At 38.8% G+C, this 16,972-nt stretch overlaps 2 protein-coding genes across 4 annotated transcripts; both read right to left on the bottom strand.

The window, feature by feature from the left end:
• Positions 1 to 633: 633 nt before the first annotated feature.
• rabggtb (Rab geranylgeranyltransferase subunit beta) lies at positions 634 to 7,447 on the bottom strand. 3 transcript variants are annotated; one of them, XM_020591651.1, is made up of 9 exons: positions 7,405 to 7,447; positions 7,035 to 7,142; positions 6,507 to 6,704; positions 5,387 to 5,492; positions 5,014 to 5,066; positions 4,487 to 4,597; positions 4,015 to 4,140; positions 3,218 to 3,367; positions 634 to 2,620 (listed from the first exon to the last, which is right to left on the bottom strand). In XM_020591651.1, the coding sequence occupies exons 1-9, from the start codon at positions 7,438 to 7,440 to the stop codon at positions 2,480 to 2,482; spliced, it is 1,029 nt and encodes a 342-aa protein (XP_020447307.1). In that variant the 5' UTR covers positions 7,441 to 7,447; the 3' UTR covers positions 634 to 2,479. The 3 variants fall into 3 exon arrangements, with proteins under 3 accessions (XP_020447307.1, XP_020447308.1, XP_020447309.1); XM_020591652.1 differs by having other exon boundaries at positions 7,438 to 7,447; XM_020591653.1 differs by lacking the exon at positions 7,405 to 7,447 and adding an exon at positions 7,222 to 7,366.
• A 1,009-nt stretch (positions 7,448 to 8,456) lies between these two features.
• On the bottom strand, positions 8,457 to 15,400 carry acadm (acyl-CoA dehydrogenase medium chain). Its single transcript, XM_020591228.1, has 12 exons — positions 15,295 to 15,400; positions 14,132 to 14,246; positions 13,873 to 13,970; positions 12,665 to 12,734; positions 12,291 to 12,391; positions 11,311 to 11,391; positions 10,694 to 10,824; positions 10,375 to 10,483; positions 9,871 to 10,011; positions 9,326 to 9,421; positions 8,858 to 9,106; positions 8,457 to 8,766 (listed from the first exon to the last, which is right to left on the bottom strand). Exons 1-12 carry the CDS (start codon positions 15,376 to 15,378, stop codon positions 8,695 to 8,697), a joined length of 1,347 nt encoding a protein of 448 aa, XP_020446884.1. The 5' UTR covers positions 15,379 to 15,400; the 3' UTR covers positions 8,457 to 8,694.
• Between the last annotated feature and the right edge of the window lie 1,572 nt (positions 15,401 to 16,972).

Here is a 16,972-nt window from a genome sequence, read left to right as displayed (position 1 = left end):
AACAGCATCTCATACATACCTTGATGCAATAACGATACATTAGGATTTTCTAAAAGGAGCACTACAGGAAGAAGCTGATTACTTAGTATTGAGTGCACTGCCGGTCAGTGGAGAGACACTGGTGATGAGCAGAGTAAAGATAAATTTGAATTATCTTGCAGACAATATTTTTATCTTTATCTGTGCCGTGCAGAGTCAGCAACAAGAATAATTTTGACATTTTAACTTTATAAATGATCTGAATAATCCATAATCAAAACAGCTGTAGAAAAATTTTCGATTCATCCATTAACTAATTGGTTAATCTGTAACTGTACCACTTCTAATTTGGACATTTATCTTACTAACATACGTAGGTAAAAGGACGCTAACAACACTGTGTAGGCCTAATTTTAGTAGAACATACGTGTGACAACATACATGTGGGCACATGCAGCTATAAAAGTTACATCTGCCATGTTAACTAATTAAATGGCTGCAGACATTTTTACTTCTTACTGGATGTCACTGGGAGAGATCTGGTGATGTACAGTGGCAAAAATGAACTGGGTTACATCCCATGTGTTTCTGCTTAGTAACAGTTCACTCACATGCTGGAGCACAACTCTGTGCAAAAACAAAGTGCATCATAGCTCAGGAAAGTCGTACATTTATTGTCAACCACAATAACAATTTACATTAACATGCACACATTTAGATGTGCAAGTCAGCTGATGTTTGGATGAGAGCCGCCCCACAGCACAAAGACTTGGTTTTGAGCTGTTTTTAAGGATTTTAAGTTGCTCAGTTAATTAAGAAATGTGATCACTAAGCTTTTGACAGTTAATACACTTATCAGTTGTCTGTCATTGGTAACACCACCCTATTTAGTATTTATAGCATGTGAAAAATGTTTAATAAATTGTTTAGAAAACACTTATGTAGTCGTATGCAGCTATAGGACACTGTGTTTAGTGATTGGAAAAGATTTTACCTAGGAAAACATTATTACAACTGTAACTTAATATACCAACATTGATACAGCAGCCTCCACTTACAGATGCCCAAGAGTTGTTGTGGTTTACTAATACATTAATAAACACTTACTGTATATCTGCTTACCACTACATAACAGTGTATTACAGTATAAACCATAAATGTTTATATAATCATAAAAGCTAAATAGGAGACTTGAAATAAAGTGTTGGTCAGTCACTCAGATTTGTGAAAATCTGCTGCATTATTTATTTCACTTACATAGTAATGTCACACTGAGTTATCTAACAACTGGAAAGATGGTGTGGGGGCAAAACTAGCCTGTCTGCCCCAGGTTGCGTGACACTGCCAGGCCGAGTATCAAGGATTTACATAAATAGTGCAGCTGAGACTGTGGAAAAGATGTTGCACACTTCTTGGCAGGAGACGACAACACCACAGTGTTCTACCCCTGGGTGTTTCATTCCTCCAACGCCAGCCAAAATAACTGTCTATATTGTAAACTGAAGTTATTTTAATGCAGGGACATAAAACACTCTGTCCTGTGTTGCATCTCCAGCTATGGGAGCTATTACAACCACAGTGTCAGTATGATTGCTCTAGTGTAAACAAGATGCAAACAGTTTGCTCTTCTCATGCTCTTGCTTTTCAAATATGGAAGTTATTTTGAATCTGTGAGGACATTAAAAGGCTCCAAATGAGAAAGAAAAAAAGACGTGGCCGCTGAAAGTCAAGTGACTTGTAAAAACACAAACCTAACTCCTACTTTCTGTCTCCCTCAGCTGAATCTGGCTCTTCCACACATAATCCTTCTACTGTTTCATGGTCAAATGTACCAAAGTGGTTGTGAAAAGCAGAATAATTCCTCAGTCACTCAGATAGTGAATATTATAATAAGGCATAGCAGAACAAAAGAGGGTGAAATCAGTGCCGTTCCCTCAGTCTCTAACCAAAAAACTAATTACAGTAATTACTTCCTTGGCAAGTGGAATAGCTTAAAAGGTGATGAGAGCAAAAAAGAAATAAGAGACTGATACATTTCCCGACAGTTTCCTGTGCGTTAACAGCTGCGAGTCTTCTCTCAAACTGACTTAGTCAACAAGCGAATAGGTTCAGGAATGTTATTTAATGATGTTTGGGCATTTTCAATGATGACTACATTTCAAAATATCTCTTTCCCATTCTTTCAACAACAACCTAAAACCACTTCTCAAAATCACCACTTTCCTTGCAGTGAACCCAAAAAAACTGTCTTGGTAACAATAATGAGTGGTTCAGGGTTTAAAGACAGAAAGGTTCAAAGTAAACGAGTCAGAACTCTGTTATGTTGTCTGTCATTTCTGAGCACAGACCAAACCCTGCTTCTATAAAGTGCCTGTAGACTTCAGCTAACAATGTATGGTGGTCCTCCTCTCTGCTCCCAACGTCTAGCAGGGTAGCAGGGGTGGCAGGGCAGCAGTGTGTGTGTACGAGTGTGTGATGTGGGGATAATTGTGTCAGAGGGCTAGTTGAGGAGGTCTGGCTGCAGGCTGATCCTCTGCAGGACGTCCTCGGGCATGCACAGAACGGGATTCACTGGCTTGATCTGTTCGTCTCCGAGGAGGGAGAGGCCTGCAACTCCGAACAGAGTATGAAAAGGATCCACCTGCAAAAAAGAAAGGGCAGAAATTAGTGTGACTCACGAGGATCTAAAAATAAAATGAGTTATGTTTCATCCTCCACTAATAGCTGTGGCTGTAATAACCACTGAAGGTTTGAAAGAGTGGTTTTGAGTCTCAAGTCGGGCTCCTGCCATACTGATGGTGCTTAACTCCACCTGCTACAGCTTATCCAAAAATGGGCAAAGAGGTGGAACGGGAGTGAAGCTGTAGCAGGCTGACTAGACCCTGACATGCAGCGCGGCCACACCCTTAACTAGGCATAACTTTTAGCCACAATATAATTAAAAGGATTGAGTAATATAAAATTCACCCCCATGCAGTTGTCATAGAAGAGGACATTTGCTATAGAGACCAAAACTGTTTTTCTTGTAAACAGGCTATAAACATGTTTATTTCCTCTGAAATAAATCCCCCGATATCAAACAGTGGGTGTCCGCTTTTCACAGTCTTAGTAAGAAATGGGACTGCATCCATAAATGTTAGGAGAGTCAATAGTAGTCAGGGGAATGGAGGTGACTACTGGGGGGTTTGAGGAAAGACTGCTGTTTCCACATGGATTTTAGTTGTGTTTGACAGCTCACCATGTCTCCTGGTCTATCAGCAAAACCTCCTGTCTCCTCATCTTGGCAGGCCAGAATAAACGTTCGCAGCTTGGCCTTGTCGATCCAGTGAATCCTGCCGATAATTTTCAGCGATGCCAACACCCACCATGAGTAGCACACATCTGGAAGCTGTTGTAAAACAAAGTAGCAGTTACAACACATTTTGCTGTGGTTTGGTGTAATAGATGCAACTAAATTAGGACCGGCTTTGTGCTGGTTAACCACTGTTTAAGGTAAAATGATCTACACATGTAGCAGGCTATAAAAAATGAGCTATGCTTTTTGAAATCTCTCATCTTTTCCAATTATTTTCTTTTCTTGCACTACTTCCTCACTGAATTAAGTTTGACTTTAAAGTCTAACCAGTATCTGACAGACAGTGGCCTCTATTTAAAAAAGGGAACATTTATCAATAGTTTTAATGCTTTTTTAAGCAAATGGTATTGATAAATTCACATTAGAGTGATATGAACGATGTTTATAAGTTGCAAAAATCAAGGCACAGAATTAAAAACAAAACCAATCTGAGGAATGACCAGAAAGGTTTGAAATGTGAAGTGAGCACCCCCTTTTGTGTGTGTCTAGCTTTCCTTCAGTACTGCATGCAGTCATTGTTTCTTAAAGCTTTAGAAAAACTACTTATGCCCACATAAAAGACAAATTTTCTCCTGAGACCAGACATGTTCATGTTAAAATTCATGCCCGGTTTTGCTGAACAATTAACAATGACAAGGTGGCATCTAATTTCCCGTGAACAACATCTAGAATGCCCAAACCTTCTCAGGCCGTCCGTTGAGGCCTCCAGATGGCAGCTGTCTCTCGCAGAGCCACCAGCCCAGCAGGTCAGCATTCACCTGGTGCAGCTGACCGGTAAGCGAGAGGAAACCAGTGCAGCAGTAAATCTGACAGACAGAGAGGAGAGGAACACAGAGGTTTTATTTGAGAAGGATTTTAAAACATGGCACTGCTCAAGAGGTGTGTAAATGTAAAATGAGCCACCTTCCAGAGAGAGAACATTTCATTCTGTTACTGACTGTCCACTTCTCAGCTATGAGTCAACATCACTCCCTGTAGACCAACCTGCAGCCTCACAGTTGTGATGTGAGAAGTATAATTAACTGTGCGATTTTTCAGTTCCACTTTTAGTTTTAACTTAAAATCTTGCTGCTTTGCTTAAAAAAGTGAAACTCTCATGACATTTGTGTTACTCATACTCTTATTATGAATGAGTAGTATCAGTGGACTCACCTGGCCAGCATGAGACTCTGAACCTGGTCTGCAGCCAAAACCTCCGTCAAAGTTCATACAAGATAAGACGAACTCTACAGCTTTGTCAACATTTATCATGTCCATTTTTCCCTTAAATACAGGAGAGGCCCAAGAGTCATCATCAAATTACAATATCAATGACATACACAGAGCTCAGACTAATGCAGTCTAATCCGACAGTGCTGAAATAAATCCTCCTTCATGAAGGCGACGATGTTCAGTTTGTGTTCCAACTGTTTCAGAGAGCTGCTGATCCAACTGTATGTTATTTTTGGAAGATGTACTTTGTGCTGCTGATGAATTACATTGCGTTATATTGACCAGTGTTGCTATTATTTAGCCTACCCTCAGTGATATAAACGGGGTGGACAAAAAAGTATAACGCCTACAAAATGATCAGCACTGTTGTATTAAACTACATTACCTTTAGCTATGTGGACCTAATAAATTGGCAATAAAGTGCATGTACCTAATGATAAAAACCTTTGGCAAAAGTCACAACATACCAGTAATGCAAGTGTAGCAACAGCACAGAAGGAAAACCTTGTGTCTATTTCTCCTGTAAAGACAGAAAACTGCAATTATAATATAACAGCAACTGACTATTTTAATATTATATTTAAAGCAAACTATAATATAATAACTGACAACATACTTTCTTTTTGGAATTTCAGCTAGAAGCTCTGAATAACACTGATTGATAAAGTTGAATACTGCTACAAACAGATCTGAAAATAAGTACTCATGGATACTTATGGATATAAAGCCTGGGCTGATATTACCCATTGTTTTATCAAATGTACTAAAATGCTTTTGTGCTTTTCATTCAAGGAGCAAATGTTTCTTGAGCTGACATGAACTGAAGTGAACCTGGCTCACCCCATTTGTCTCCTGCAAATGAGCCGTCCTCCTGCTGCAGCCCTTTGACATATTCCACCACTTTGTCCACATCAATCGCATCCACATTGTCATATAAGCACAAGATCTAAGGAAGAGTAATTAGGAAAAAGTAACTACACAAGTAATAAAAGGTACATCTTCAAATCTGGTGCTAACATATAAACAGATGATTTGCTGGGAGTTAAAAAAGAATTATCGCACAAAAAATTAAACTACAGATAAGGCTGCTCAAGAAACCATTGAAATTACTAGAAAATATCAGTAACAAAATCCTAATGTAGGCCTGCAGATAAGTTATTTTCATTACCAATTAATCTGCTGATTGGTTTCTCTGTTAAATCTTTATGCTATAAAATATCAGGAAATAGTCAAATATATTAATTGTAGTTTCTTCAAGTTCAAGATGGCGGCTTCGAATGCCTTGTTCTGTCCAACCAAAAGTCGAAAACCCAAAAATCATTTGAAAAAGATATTTTAAAAAAAAAAGAGTAAACCTTAAAATTTAAATATCTAAGAGGCTGAAAACAGCAGTTTTATGGCATTTATGGCTCATTTTTATGACTTACTACAGCTTTATTCCACATCAATAAGAACCAAATTTATTTTAGAATTTATGTGACATCTAGGATTAAAACAAATTATTATTTTTCTGTTTTTTATATGTTTTTATATTCTATGACATCTCTTTAAACTGAAATCGCAGTAAAATACCATCTTTCTATTTGGCAATAGTTCCAGCTATAGCTGTGACAATTAGGTCATAAATCACTTAGTTGACTCACAAAAAAAATCTAAATCAAAAACAATTTCGAGTCATTGTGTAAATACAGAATTCTGAAATTATCTGACTCCAGTTTCTTTGGTTTCTAGAGTATTCTGTGATAGTAATGTTACTATCTGTGGGTTTTTGATTATGAAAACAAGGCATCACCTTGGGGCTTTTTCACCATTTTCTAACATTTTATAGAAAAACAACTCATCAATTAACTGAACAAATAATTCTCAGATGTATTCCAAAATGTCACAGAATAAAAGCTGCTGAGAAAACAAGAATAAGTAGTAATCTGTCAAATGTCATGATGACTGCATTAGACATCACCTGGACGGCGCTGAGTGTGTAGAGCAGGTGGGGGTCATGTCCAATGCTGGCGCTGAAGCCTCCGCACTCGTGTTGACAGGCTTTGATGAAGTCTATGATCTCCTGGCGGTTCATTCGAGGCAGTTGGCCCATCAGATCCATCACCGTTAGCCCCCAATAGATCCCGCTCATCCTCAAGTACTCTGAGAGCGTGTACTCCTGAACAAACACATACAAGGCACAAATAACCTGTACAACATGTAGGATATGACAGATTTTTTCTGAGGGCTGAGGTTAAATAATGAAATTAAAACACTGTAGTGTATGGAGAGAGTTTTAACATACAGAACAGGTTATGGGAGAAGCACAAGTTAATTCTAACTGGAAATCTTAAGTCTATTATAAACAATCACACACAGCCATAATAACCACTAAAGATGTTGACTTTGTTTATTTAATCCTAGATGTTACACAGGGGCCCAGAATTTTGTGGTACACAGTCAAGGTAGAAAAAACAAGTTAAATGCCATTTAAATTTCCTTTACTCACATATTCATCCTTTTTATTGCCGTAGGCAGCGATGTAGTCAGCATGTTTGTCCAAGAGCAGTGTGCTGGGAGCGTCAGGCTTAATGATGACATCTTTCACTTGGGTACCCTGTCATAAACAGCATCAACGGTTAAAATCCTAACTGACAAAATGGCACATTCACTGTAAAAACGTATACTAAGTTAACCTTTGTTAACAATCTGAATGACTTGGTTGTTGACTTGTGCTATTAAGGTACACGGTAACACCGATGCTAGCTAAATGTTAGCCGCTTTACCAGCTGCTTTCAGTGTGGTTAACTTTGAAAAGAATGGAGATAAGAGGTCGTTGTAACCCACCTTGCCTACAATTTTATTTGAGCTACACTTACTATCAATGATATATACAACGGTACACCGGTTACCATTCTGAAAATAATACAACGGTTAAAATCCTAACTGCCTCCTCCTTCTTCTTCTTCTTCTTCTTCTTCTTCTACTCCGCTTCCTTCTTCTTCTTCTTCTTCTTCCCCCTCTTTTCAATTACTGGTAGATTGCGAACCAGTGAATAAGGTGCATATCGCCATCTACTGTATCGGAGTGTGCAGAGTCATATGGATTAAATTACCTGAGTTCTGATTGGTTAGAAAATAAGGAATATACAGTATAATTAATCTTGACTCCATGTTATAATGAAATAATGTCCTTATAAATACCATAAACCCACTAGCAAAAGATCTGTATGACTGTCTTCTCAGCAATCAGTGCATCACATTGTGCTTCCTACCGATTAATCCTGTTAGTCTGATATTACATTTTTGTTGCCTAACCCACTAAACAGGTTCATTCATGCTTTAATATTAGGTTCCTTAATCCCAGCCTTCTTGATATCTCCTTGGATTATTAGTTTTGTCACCATATCTAAAAGAGCTGTGCCAAAATACATGACGCCTATGCCTAAATAAATATTTGCACATATTTAAAATAACTTCAACCTCTAATTTAGCAGAAAATTGTTGCTATTGACTAACTGTTCAATCAACTAATCACTGAAGCTGTAGTTGGAGGAAAGAGTTCACAGATCTATCTCGATTACCCAAGAGGCTACCTGACGGCCTGCGAGCATGCTGCTTAGAAACTTTTTTGTTTACCTCTGTGTAAAAATAATTGCCTATTGTTGCTAACAGCCACCATGCTTATTACTGTAAACTGCATACAGCATGTGCTGTGTTAGAGCAGAAGGTTCACCAGTTAAGGTGGTGGAGGCCAATCTTACTTTTGAAGCATATTTTGAACTTCGAATATTTAAAACTGAATAATTCTCTACCAGTCAAACGTTTGTCGAAGTTTGAACAAATTTTGATGATCCAATAAGAAAGTTGGACTGTATCATCTTAGATGTGACCTAAAGGTAAAAAAAAAAAAAAAAAAAGAGATGAAGGCAAACATTTTGCACTGTATTCAACAGGCCATATCTATTTCCAGCAAATCGTGTACAAAAGATTAAACTGACCTTGGCAGTCAGGGATTGGTGTATAGTTCTATTTTATACATTATAGATTAATATGGAAGACATGAAAAATGTCTTTCAAACTCACATCTAAACATTTGACTGCCACTTTAATTATGGTAAAAATTACCATAAAGCACATTTAAATGAGGACAAGTCTGGTGTGCTGAGTTCATTTCTTGAATTTTCCAAGGTGTTCTCGGGCAATAATGAGTCTTTGGATCTGAGCTGTGCCCTCGTAGATCTAGACAGAAAATAAGAAACATGAGACAAAGAAGATTTGTCAAATTAATGCCTCTGCTAGCAGCGATTAGGTGCACAACACTGTCACCCACCTGGTAAATCTTGGCGTCTCGCATCAGCTTCTCTACCGGGTATTCGCTGTTGAAGCCATTGCCTCCAAATATCTGAACAGCGTCAGAGGCCACCTGATTTGCAATGTCTCCAGCAAAGGCTTTGGCAATGGAGGCGTAATAGGTGTTTCTGCGACCCTGGTCCACTTCCCATGCAGCCCGCTGGTACGCCAACCTGGCCAGCTCCACTTTCATCGCCATCTCAGCGAGGAGGAAGGACACAGCCTGGTGCTGTGAAACAGGAGACAGAGGCCCGTTGACCCTGTACTCATAACTATGCACACCTGAGAATCAGTTATAACAGGTACAGTAATGAAAGTACTTCTTACAAAGACAGAATCTTGGGTAAATTCCTAGACTGAGTGAACTCAAAACAGGTGATATCAGCCCATCAGAGCCCATGGTTTCCTGCTGTTTTTTTTAATAACACAAAGGTTTGTGTTAACAAACCTCAGCAATAACTTTGCCAAAGGTCTTCCTCTCCAGTGCGTAATTGGTTGCTTCATCAAGTGCTCTCTGTGCCAGGCCTGTTGCTCCTGCTGCCACCTGCGTTGCAGTAATTACATTAGTAAACCTAATAAACACAAACAAGTATTACATTTGGTGTTTTAAAAACTTGTATGGTTGTAGCCTTGGAATATTGGAGATGTAGGTAAAATGCCCTTTAATTTGGTAATGTAAAAACCAAGGAGAAAGGGAAAGGTCTGAGGAAAGGAAAATCAGTTTTTCCTTTGAAAGACAACTGACAAATACCACAAGCATAACAGTTTAAACTGATTTTTACCAAGTTTGTAAGTCCACACAAATCCAAGTTGCATTTTCTGCTGCAAAAAAACAAACAACAACAAAAAAAACTAAAGATACTGGAAGATGATATAGACTTGTTTCCAGTCACCATAAATGTATTTCCTCTGCAGCAGTAACACATTACACTAGCCTTCAAAAACACCAACTCTTTAAACAGAGTCCAATTCAGTTACACCTAGGAGACTTACTGGTGGTCTGGTGCTGTCGAAGGCACCCATGGCAATTTTGAAGCCGGCTCCCTCTGCAATCAGGATGTTCTCCTTGGGTACCCTCACATCCTCAAAGGTGATGCCTCTGGTATCAGAGCACCTCTGGCCCATGTTCATCTCCTACAAGCACATGTTAACTTGCAGCTGTTGGCCCAGTAATTCACTTGTGGAGTTTTGAGTCTTTTTTTTAATGTTACACAGGTTATTGATAAATTATCAGTATTTTACACCAATGAACTACTCATGCAAACCATAATGTCCTGGCATCTGGGCTTGATGTTTTTATAGACAGTTCACCATGTTATCTTCCATCCAAACATGAATGTTGCAGTAGCTTTAAACATCACACTTTGCCTCTAAGCATTTTATTATTTCTGTTACAAAACTAAACGCCTCCACTGGTACAATGTTTTAAGCCTCCAAGAAAAGAAATACAAAACAAGTTCATGTATTTGAAAGGAAAAAAAGATTAGCACAGTTTACCTTCCTTCCTAATTGAATTCCTGGACTATCTGCGTCCACAATGAAGCCAGTAAAAGCTTTACTGGTTGGACATTTGGGGTCTGCATTAGTGCGAGCCAGGAGGAAATACCTAAGGAACATCAAACATGTACAAATGCTTAAATAATCTTCAGAAGAACAGACAGCTGGAAGACAAATTACTGACAATAAAGGGAAACCAAACCAGACGTTTTTGTATTCATTATACATACATACACACACACACACTCTCCGATATCAGTTTATTAGGTACACCATCTATTCTCGGTGTACCTTAACAGCAGTGGTAATGAGTACACACCAGTTAGCTTTCCCACCGTTTGTGATCCACATCTTCTGCCCGTTAATCACATACTCATCACCCATCTTCACAGCTCGGGTCTTGATGCCAGCCACATCGGAGCCAGCCCCTGGCTCTGTGACACAGTATGCCTGCCAAAAACACACCACACAGGCGTCACTGTCTGATCAGGACTTTGTATGTTCCACCCTTCACAAGAAGCCATTTGTAATTTAAAAATATACATTTAAAATTAACATGCACAAAACTGAGATAATCTCATTGTAAATAGTGAAACACTGATGCAACATTCACCCTTTTTTCAACAGCATGCTAATTGCTTGTTATGTATAAGAAAAGCTTCAACTCCTGTAAAGCTGGAACCAGCAAACACTTCACTTACCAAAAAATCCAAAACAGCTGTCAATTAATCTTCTCTCAGCGAACTAACAGATAAAGTGACTAATCATTGTAGCTCTACTACTGAATCTGTCATGATGCTCTAATTGGGATTTCAAACACAAACCTTATAATTAGGTCACCTGCCTCACTACAACAGAGCTTACTTATTTTCCCCCACTGATTCTAGAGGAGTACTTGAAGATATACGTTTTGATCTTCTACAATTAAACACTTACACACATAAGGGGCTCCTCTGTCATTCTTCCCAGGTATTTCCTCTTCTGTGCATCATTGCCAGCAAGAATAACAGGCATTTGCTGCATGGAAGAAAACAGATTTCACTTAATTCAACCACTGTTATGACTGATCTTGTGTTGAAACCACCAACGGCTGCACAGTATGGAAATGGACTAGAAATAAAAAATAAAAAAAAATCAGCAGCAGCAACAGTATTGTTAACCCTCAGTGCAACACCCAATCTCTCATCACATAACATCAGCATTCCAGGTTAACTGAGCAGGATTTGCTATTTGTAGCAAAGCAACAGGTCACTTGCTCCTCACCAAGTCAAGAGAAAGCTAAATGCCTTTGAACCTTATTACCAAATTACAGAGTAGGCAGCCACTGCAGCAGCAAGCACAACACACATCTGATTAAAAATAAACTTGCTTATTGTGTTAGTGGATCCAACAATTCAGTTCAATTCTTCAGTATCCTGTAAAAACATGCAGATGTTTTTAATAAAGTAACATTATAAATAGATGGCCCTCCTGTATAAATATACAAGTTAAAATGAGCAGTTTCATGTATAATGATTACATCTCAAAGCTATTGCACTCTGGCGTTTGCTATATCTTGTTATACATAGATAAACTGTTCATGATAGTTATTGGTGAGGGGCCACACCACAGGGCCAGTTGTTGAACCGCCTGTCTCTGGGCCAACGGATGAGATGATGACCGTTGTGTCAGTGAGATGGGTCAGTTTGGAGTGGAGGGTGTCCAAGATTAGGGTGTTGAATGCAGAGCTGAAGTCCAAAGAGGACCTGTACATAGGTCGCTGGGTAGTTGAGGTGTTGCAGGATGTAATGCAGTGCCATGTTGACCACATCATCCACTGACCTATAACTGCAGGGGCATCCCTTAGCGGTGTATTTTTGTGATCTGAATTAAACCGGTGAACAGCTGATGAATCACTGGAAACCCTAACAACTTACTCCCAGAGAGTTTGCTTCAATAGCAGTCTGTACTCCTGTGCAGCCATAAGCCAACTCCTCCGTGATGAGGCAGGTGTCGAAGCCTGACAAGCCCATTCCACCTGAAAACAAAAGGGACAAACATAACAGGTTTTCCTGCATGGTTTTCAGACCAAAAAAATGCCAGAAATAAACCAACTCCGCTGTCAAATAAAAATAATAATCAACAGAGGGGCCATTTCACACAGCAAATTTTATGTATATTTATTAGGTTTGGCTATAGCTTAGGCCATCACCTCTAGATTAAGTGCACAAGATCTGCATGGCATTAAAACAAAAAAGTTGAAAATATGACAGGTAATTCTGAAGTATCAGCGAGGAGGAAAACAACATACCATATTCCTGTGGAATGTGATTATTTATCAGACCAAGCTCCCATGCTTTCCTGATGAGTGGGACAGGATACTGCAAAAAATAGCAGGACATCTTAGAGCCAGATTTATAATTATTTTTCATTGCCTGAAGCAGTAAAGCAGCCCCAAAACATCAGTGAACCTCCGCCGTGTTTGACTGTAGGGACGTGTTCTTTTCTTTGAAGGCCTCATTTCATTTTCTGAAAATATTAAAATTATGCGCTCTACTATTTTAGTCTTATCTGTCCACAGGACATTCTCAGGTAAATCTTGGCAAACTCCAATCTGGCTTTTATATGTTTGTGTCAGAAGTGGGGCTCTCCTGGTTCTCCTACCAGAGCATTCCTTGTCATTGAGCCTGGGACAGATAGTGCGAGCACCCTGTGCCTGCAGGCCAGCTTGAATTGTTTGGAAGTTGATTGATGTTCTTTATCCACCATTGGAACAATCCATCATCTATTTTTCTCCAGGGGGATTAGCTACAGCACCATGGGCTCTAAACCTCTTGACAATGTTGCACACAGTGGACACAGGAACAGCGAGATCTCTGGAGATGGACTCTTAGCCTTGAGACTGTCCATGATTTTAGATTATTGTTGTTCGCAAATCCTCAGACAATTCTTTGCTCTTTTTTGCTCAGTGTGATCCACATGAGACAAAGGTTAAGTCAACAATTCTCCATTTTAACTGGTTGCAAGTGTGATTTCTATATTGCCAGCACCCGTTGATTGCTGCAGGTGAGTTTCTTCATCAATAAGAGCATGACATGCTTGAAATACAGCTATTTCTGATGATTTTGAAAAGTGTCAATAATTCTGTCAGGTCCATTTTTGGAGTTCTGTGTAGGATGTATTAGATTTGGCTTTTTTGTGTTGTTCCATTGCAAACAAAAGAAATAAAACAGAATATCAATGAATTTGTGATTGCAACAATTTTCTGAAATAAGGTCAAAAGTCAAAGTGTTTATTTGTCATATGCAGAGTTAGGAAACGTGCTTCCCTGTACAATGAAATGGAGTGGAGATTGTCATGGATAAGTGGTGTTAACTGACAGAAATGCAAGGTTGCCAATATTTTAGGCCATGACTGTATGCAGTCTGATAACATTTTGCAACTCCAATGTCAATAAACTACCAATCTTAAATATTCATTCATTCATTCATTGCAGCCTAAGCTTTGGGCTATACTCACTTCTCCACTCCTGTCATAAGCAGCTGCAACAGGTATGATTTCTTCACGTGCAAACTTCCTCGCCAGCTGCTGGAACTCCTTTTGCTGATCACTCAGTTCTGTGAGCCAGAGCAACAAGAAGACCCATGGCAGTTTCAACAAACACTTAAAAAAAAAACTCACATTTTTAAAGTCTGTATAAAAAAAATGTAGCCACCAACTCTTTGATATGGGCATGCAACTCCTTTACGACTGTGCAAAGACTCTACATCTTACTCACCAAACGAGAAGCCCAGGGATGATGACTGGCCACTGGAAGCTGTTGTGACATGGGCAGCAGGAGCAGTACTGGAGCTCCGTAGCCAGATCCCAGACCGCACGCTGGTTCTGAGTACCTGTGTGCATGAAGGGGGAAATGAGCAACGTACATTTAAGTTAAAAGATGGGTGAATTTTAAACGTTCTCCCTGTGCCTGAATGGTTTTTCTCTGGCCAGGTCTAGATGAAAAACCATTACACCATCTGCCTGCCTGCTGAGAACTGCATGACCCTGACAGGGTGATCCATTGTTTGGATATAGCTGATTTAGGAGCTGCATACATTCCCCCCATTATAATAGCCATCAAGACTAGCTTTTCTTTTACTTGTACCTTCTCTCCAAGTGAATTCTTTAATGTTACACTATTAAAAACACACTTTTTATTAGTCAAAGGCACATTGTAAAGTATAAAAAGCTAGTAATGAAATGTCTTCCGTTTAAAATTATCCACCCTAGACCGCTAGGCTAACTTCAAATTAAAGTGGCAAAATGCAAACACACCCCCAAACATACACCAGGTATGATGATGATACTTTACTCGTTCAGAAATATAAATAGCTGCTTCTGACCCATCTCAAAACAGAACTGCAGTTAGGTTAAAAGCAGTGCTCAGATTGTGTTCAAAATATTAGAATGTAATATTTAATGTGAAACTAAAAATTAACAGCTACCGTTTAATAAACATGAAAACAAAAAGTTAACCTGCGGCAATCCCTAAGTGTAACATCACTCCTTATAACTGCCCAAGCAATAAAGCCTACCTAGGATTATAGTACACTGCAATAACGTTACACTTTTCACGTTAGAAGCGCCTAAGTTTATTGTAGTAGACGCGGTCGGGACTGTATTCTCACTGCGTAGGAGACAGTCCCGACTGGGGAGATACAGTCATCGTGCTTTATGGGGGGAGGGCACTGACCTTTGGAAATTCTGCACACTATGAGAAAGAATCTTAAAAGCTATTTGCTAACAGCCAGGTAAGCTAACGTTAGCTTGTGACGCGGCAAGCAAAGCTTTCGCTCTCTAAAGAAAATGTAAGTCAGAAGGACATAAAGCTTGAATCACATACAAATATGCTTGCGAATTAGAGCTACTGATTAATCAGAATCAGCTTTATTGGCCTACCTTGCTAAGAAGCATTGTTTGACAGCACAAGTTCGCAGTCCCTAAACACAGAAACGACCCTTGTATGTTTGTCCTATCTCTCATCAGCTAGCGCCCTGTCATCCAATCAGACAGGCAGAACCTGGTCACGTGTCCTCTTCGTAATCCCTGAAATGACTTTCGTTAGGTATACCGTACTTCTAAAACACCACTACAATAATACTGCAGATACTGGTAGCCTTGTTTGTAAAATATCACAAAATTGTGCTAATCTACATGAAACTTTATAATATAATAATGTATCCAAAACACTTATTTTATTTGACCAACAGTCCAGCTAAATTCAGTTTATTATCACATATTATGACACAGAAAAGCACCAAGTCATCAATTTAAAAGGCTGGAACAAACTAAAAGGATCAATAATAATAATAACTGACAAATTGCAGTCAATCGATTAATTGTTACAGCTCTAGTGGTACTGTTATCTACATCAAATTTCTAATTGTAATAAATTTACCATTCATTGCTTATTAATCAAAATATAATCAGGAGTGGAGGAAATATCATTTACTTACGTTTCTATATCAATACAACACATACTCTGGTCCAAGTGAAAGTCCTGCATTTAAAACATACTGCAAAAGTATTGCTGATAATTTGTACTTATAGTAGCAAAAGTAATACTAATATTATGCAGAACAACCCCATTCAGAGGCACAAAAAACAGTATATTACACTATTGGGTGGTTATTATTACAGATACTGTAAGATTTGATTCTTATAGGCTCTAGTTACTTCATAAGCTTTAGTTACTCTTCATACCTTTAGTTACTTTTCATAACTCTAGTTTCCTTTAGTTACTTTTCAGTTCTTCATTTTCTTTTACTTACCTTTATTTTCCTTGTTTATATATCTCACAATTGTATGGATGAGAGTCAAGTGATACTGAAGTAGAAACTGCCTGCTTTAACTTCTGTGTAGACATAGTGTCTGTACCATAGTCACTGGGCACTAAGACAACCAGGCACAGGGACAGTTTCTTCCCCCAGGCGGTCGCTCACTTAACACACTTAACCCACCAACAGTATGATTGGGCAATAACCCTCAGTGCAATACCTGTAAATATACCTCGTACAGATTATAGAGACTTGTACAGGTCTCTAGTTCTTAAGTACTCTGTTTAATCCCTATTTATCTCATTTCAATGAACATTCCTTTGTTGTCTGCATTGTTTACTGTCTGTTTATACAGCTTTTTCTGCATTGTTTGCATTGTTTGTTGATGTTAATACTGCTATTTTTGTTATTTTACACAGCCTTATGCTGGTTTACTGTTTTGCACATTGAGAGCCGATGTACCAGAATCAAATTCCTCATGTGTCCGTCACACCTGGCCAATAAAGCTGATTCTGATTCTGATTCTGAAAGGAGAAGCATAGTGTTGTTTACGGATCAACACCAAAAAAAAGCGAAAAAAGTAAAAGGAGGAAATAGTATGGAGGAAAAGAAAGAAGTTATCAGTAATTCTTAAACATAAAAAGCTTTGAGTGGGAATGGAAGTGTGTTTAAGCCTCCTTGTGTTATTGATGAGCCTATCAAGGCCACTCTTCATCTGGGTGTGGGAAGTTAGAGGGGGAGAGATCAAGGCAGGAATGGATGGAGACAAAAAGAGGAGCGGGTCATCACTTGTTAAAATT

This window comes from Monopterus albus, unplaced genomic scaffold (genome assembly GCF_001952655.1).
Source record: "Monopterus albus unplaced genomic scaffold, M_albus_1.0 scaffold14.1, whole genome shotgun sequence".
In the NCBI taxonomy this organism is placed as follows: domain Eukaryota; kingdom Metazoa; phylum Chordata; class Actinopteri; order Synbranchiformes; family Synbranchidae; genus Monopterus; species Monopterus albus.
This window is presented reverse-complemented; position numbering and strand designations above follow the sequence as displayed.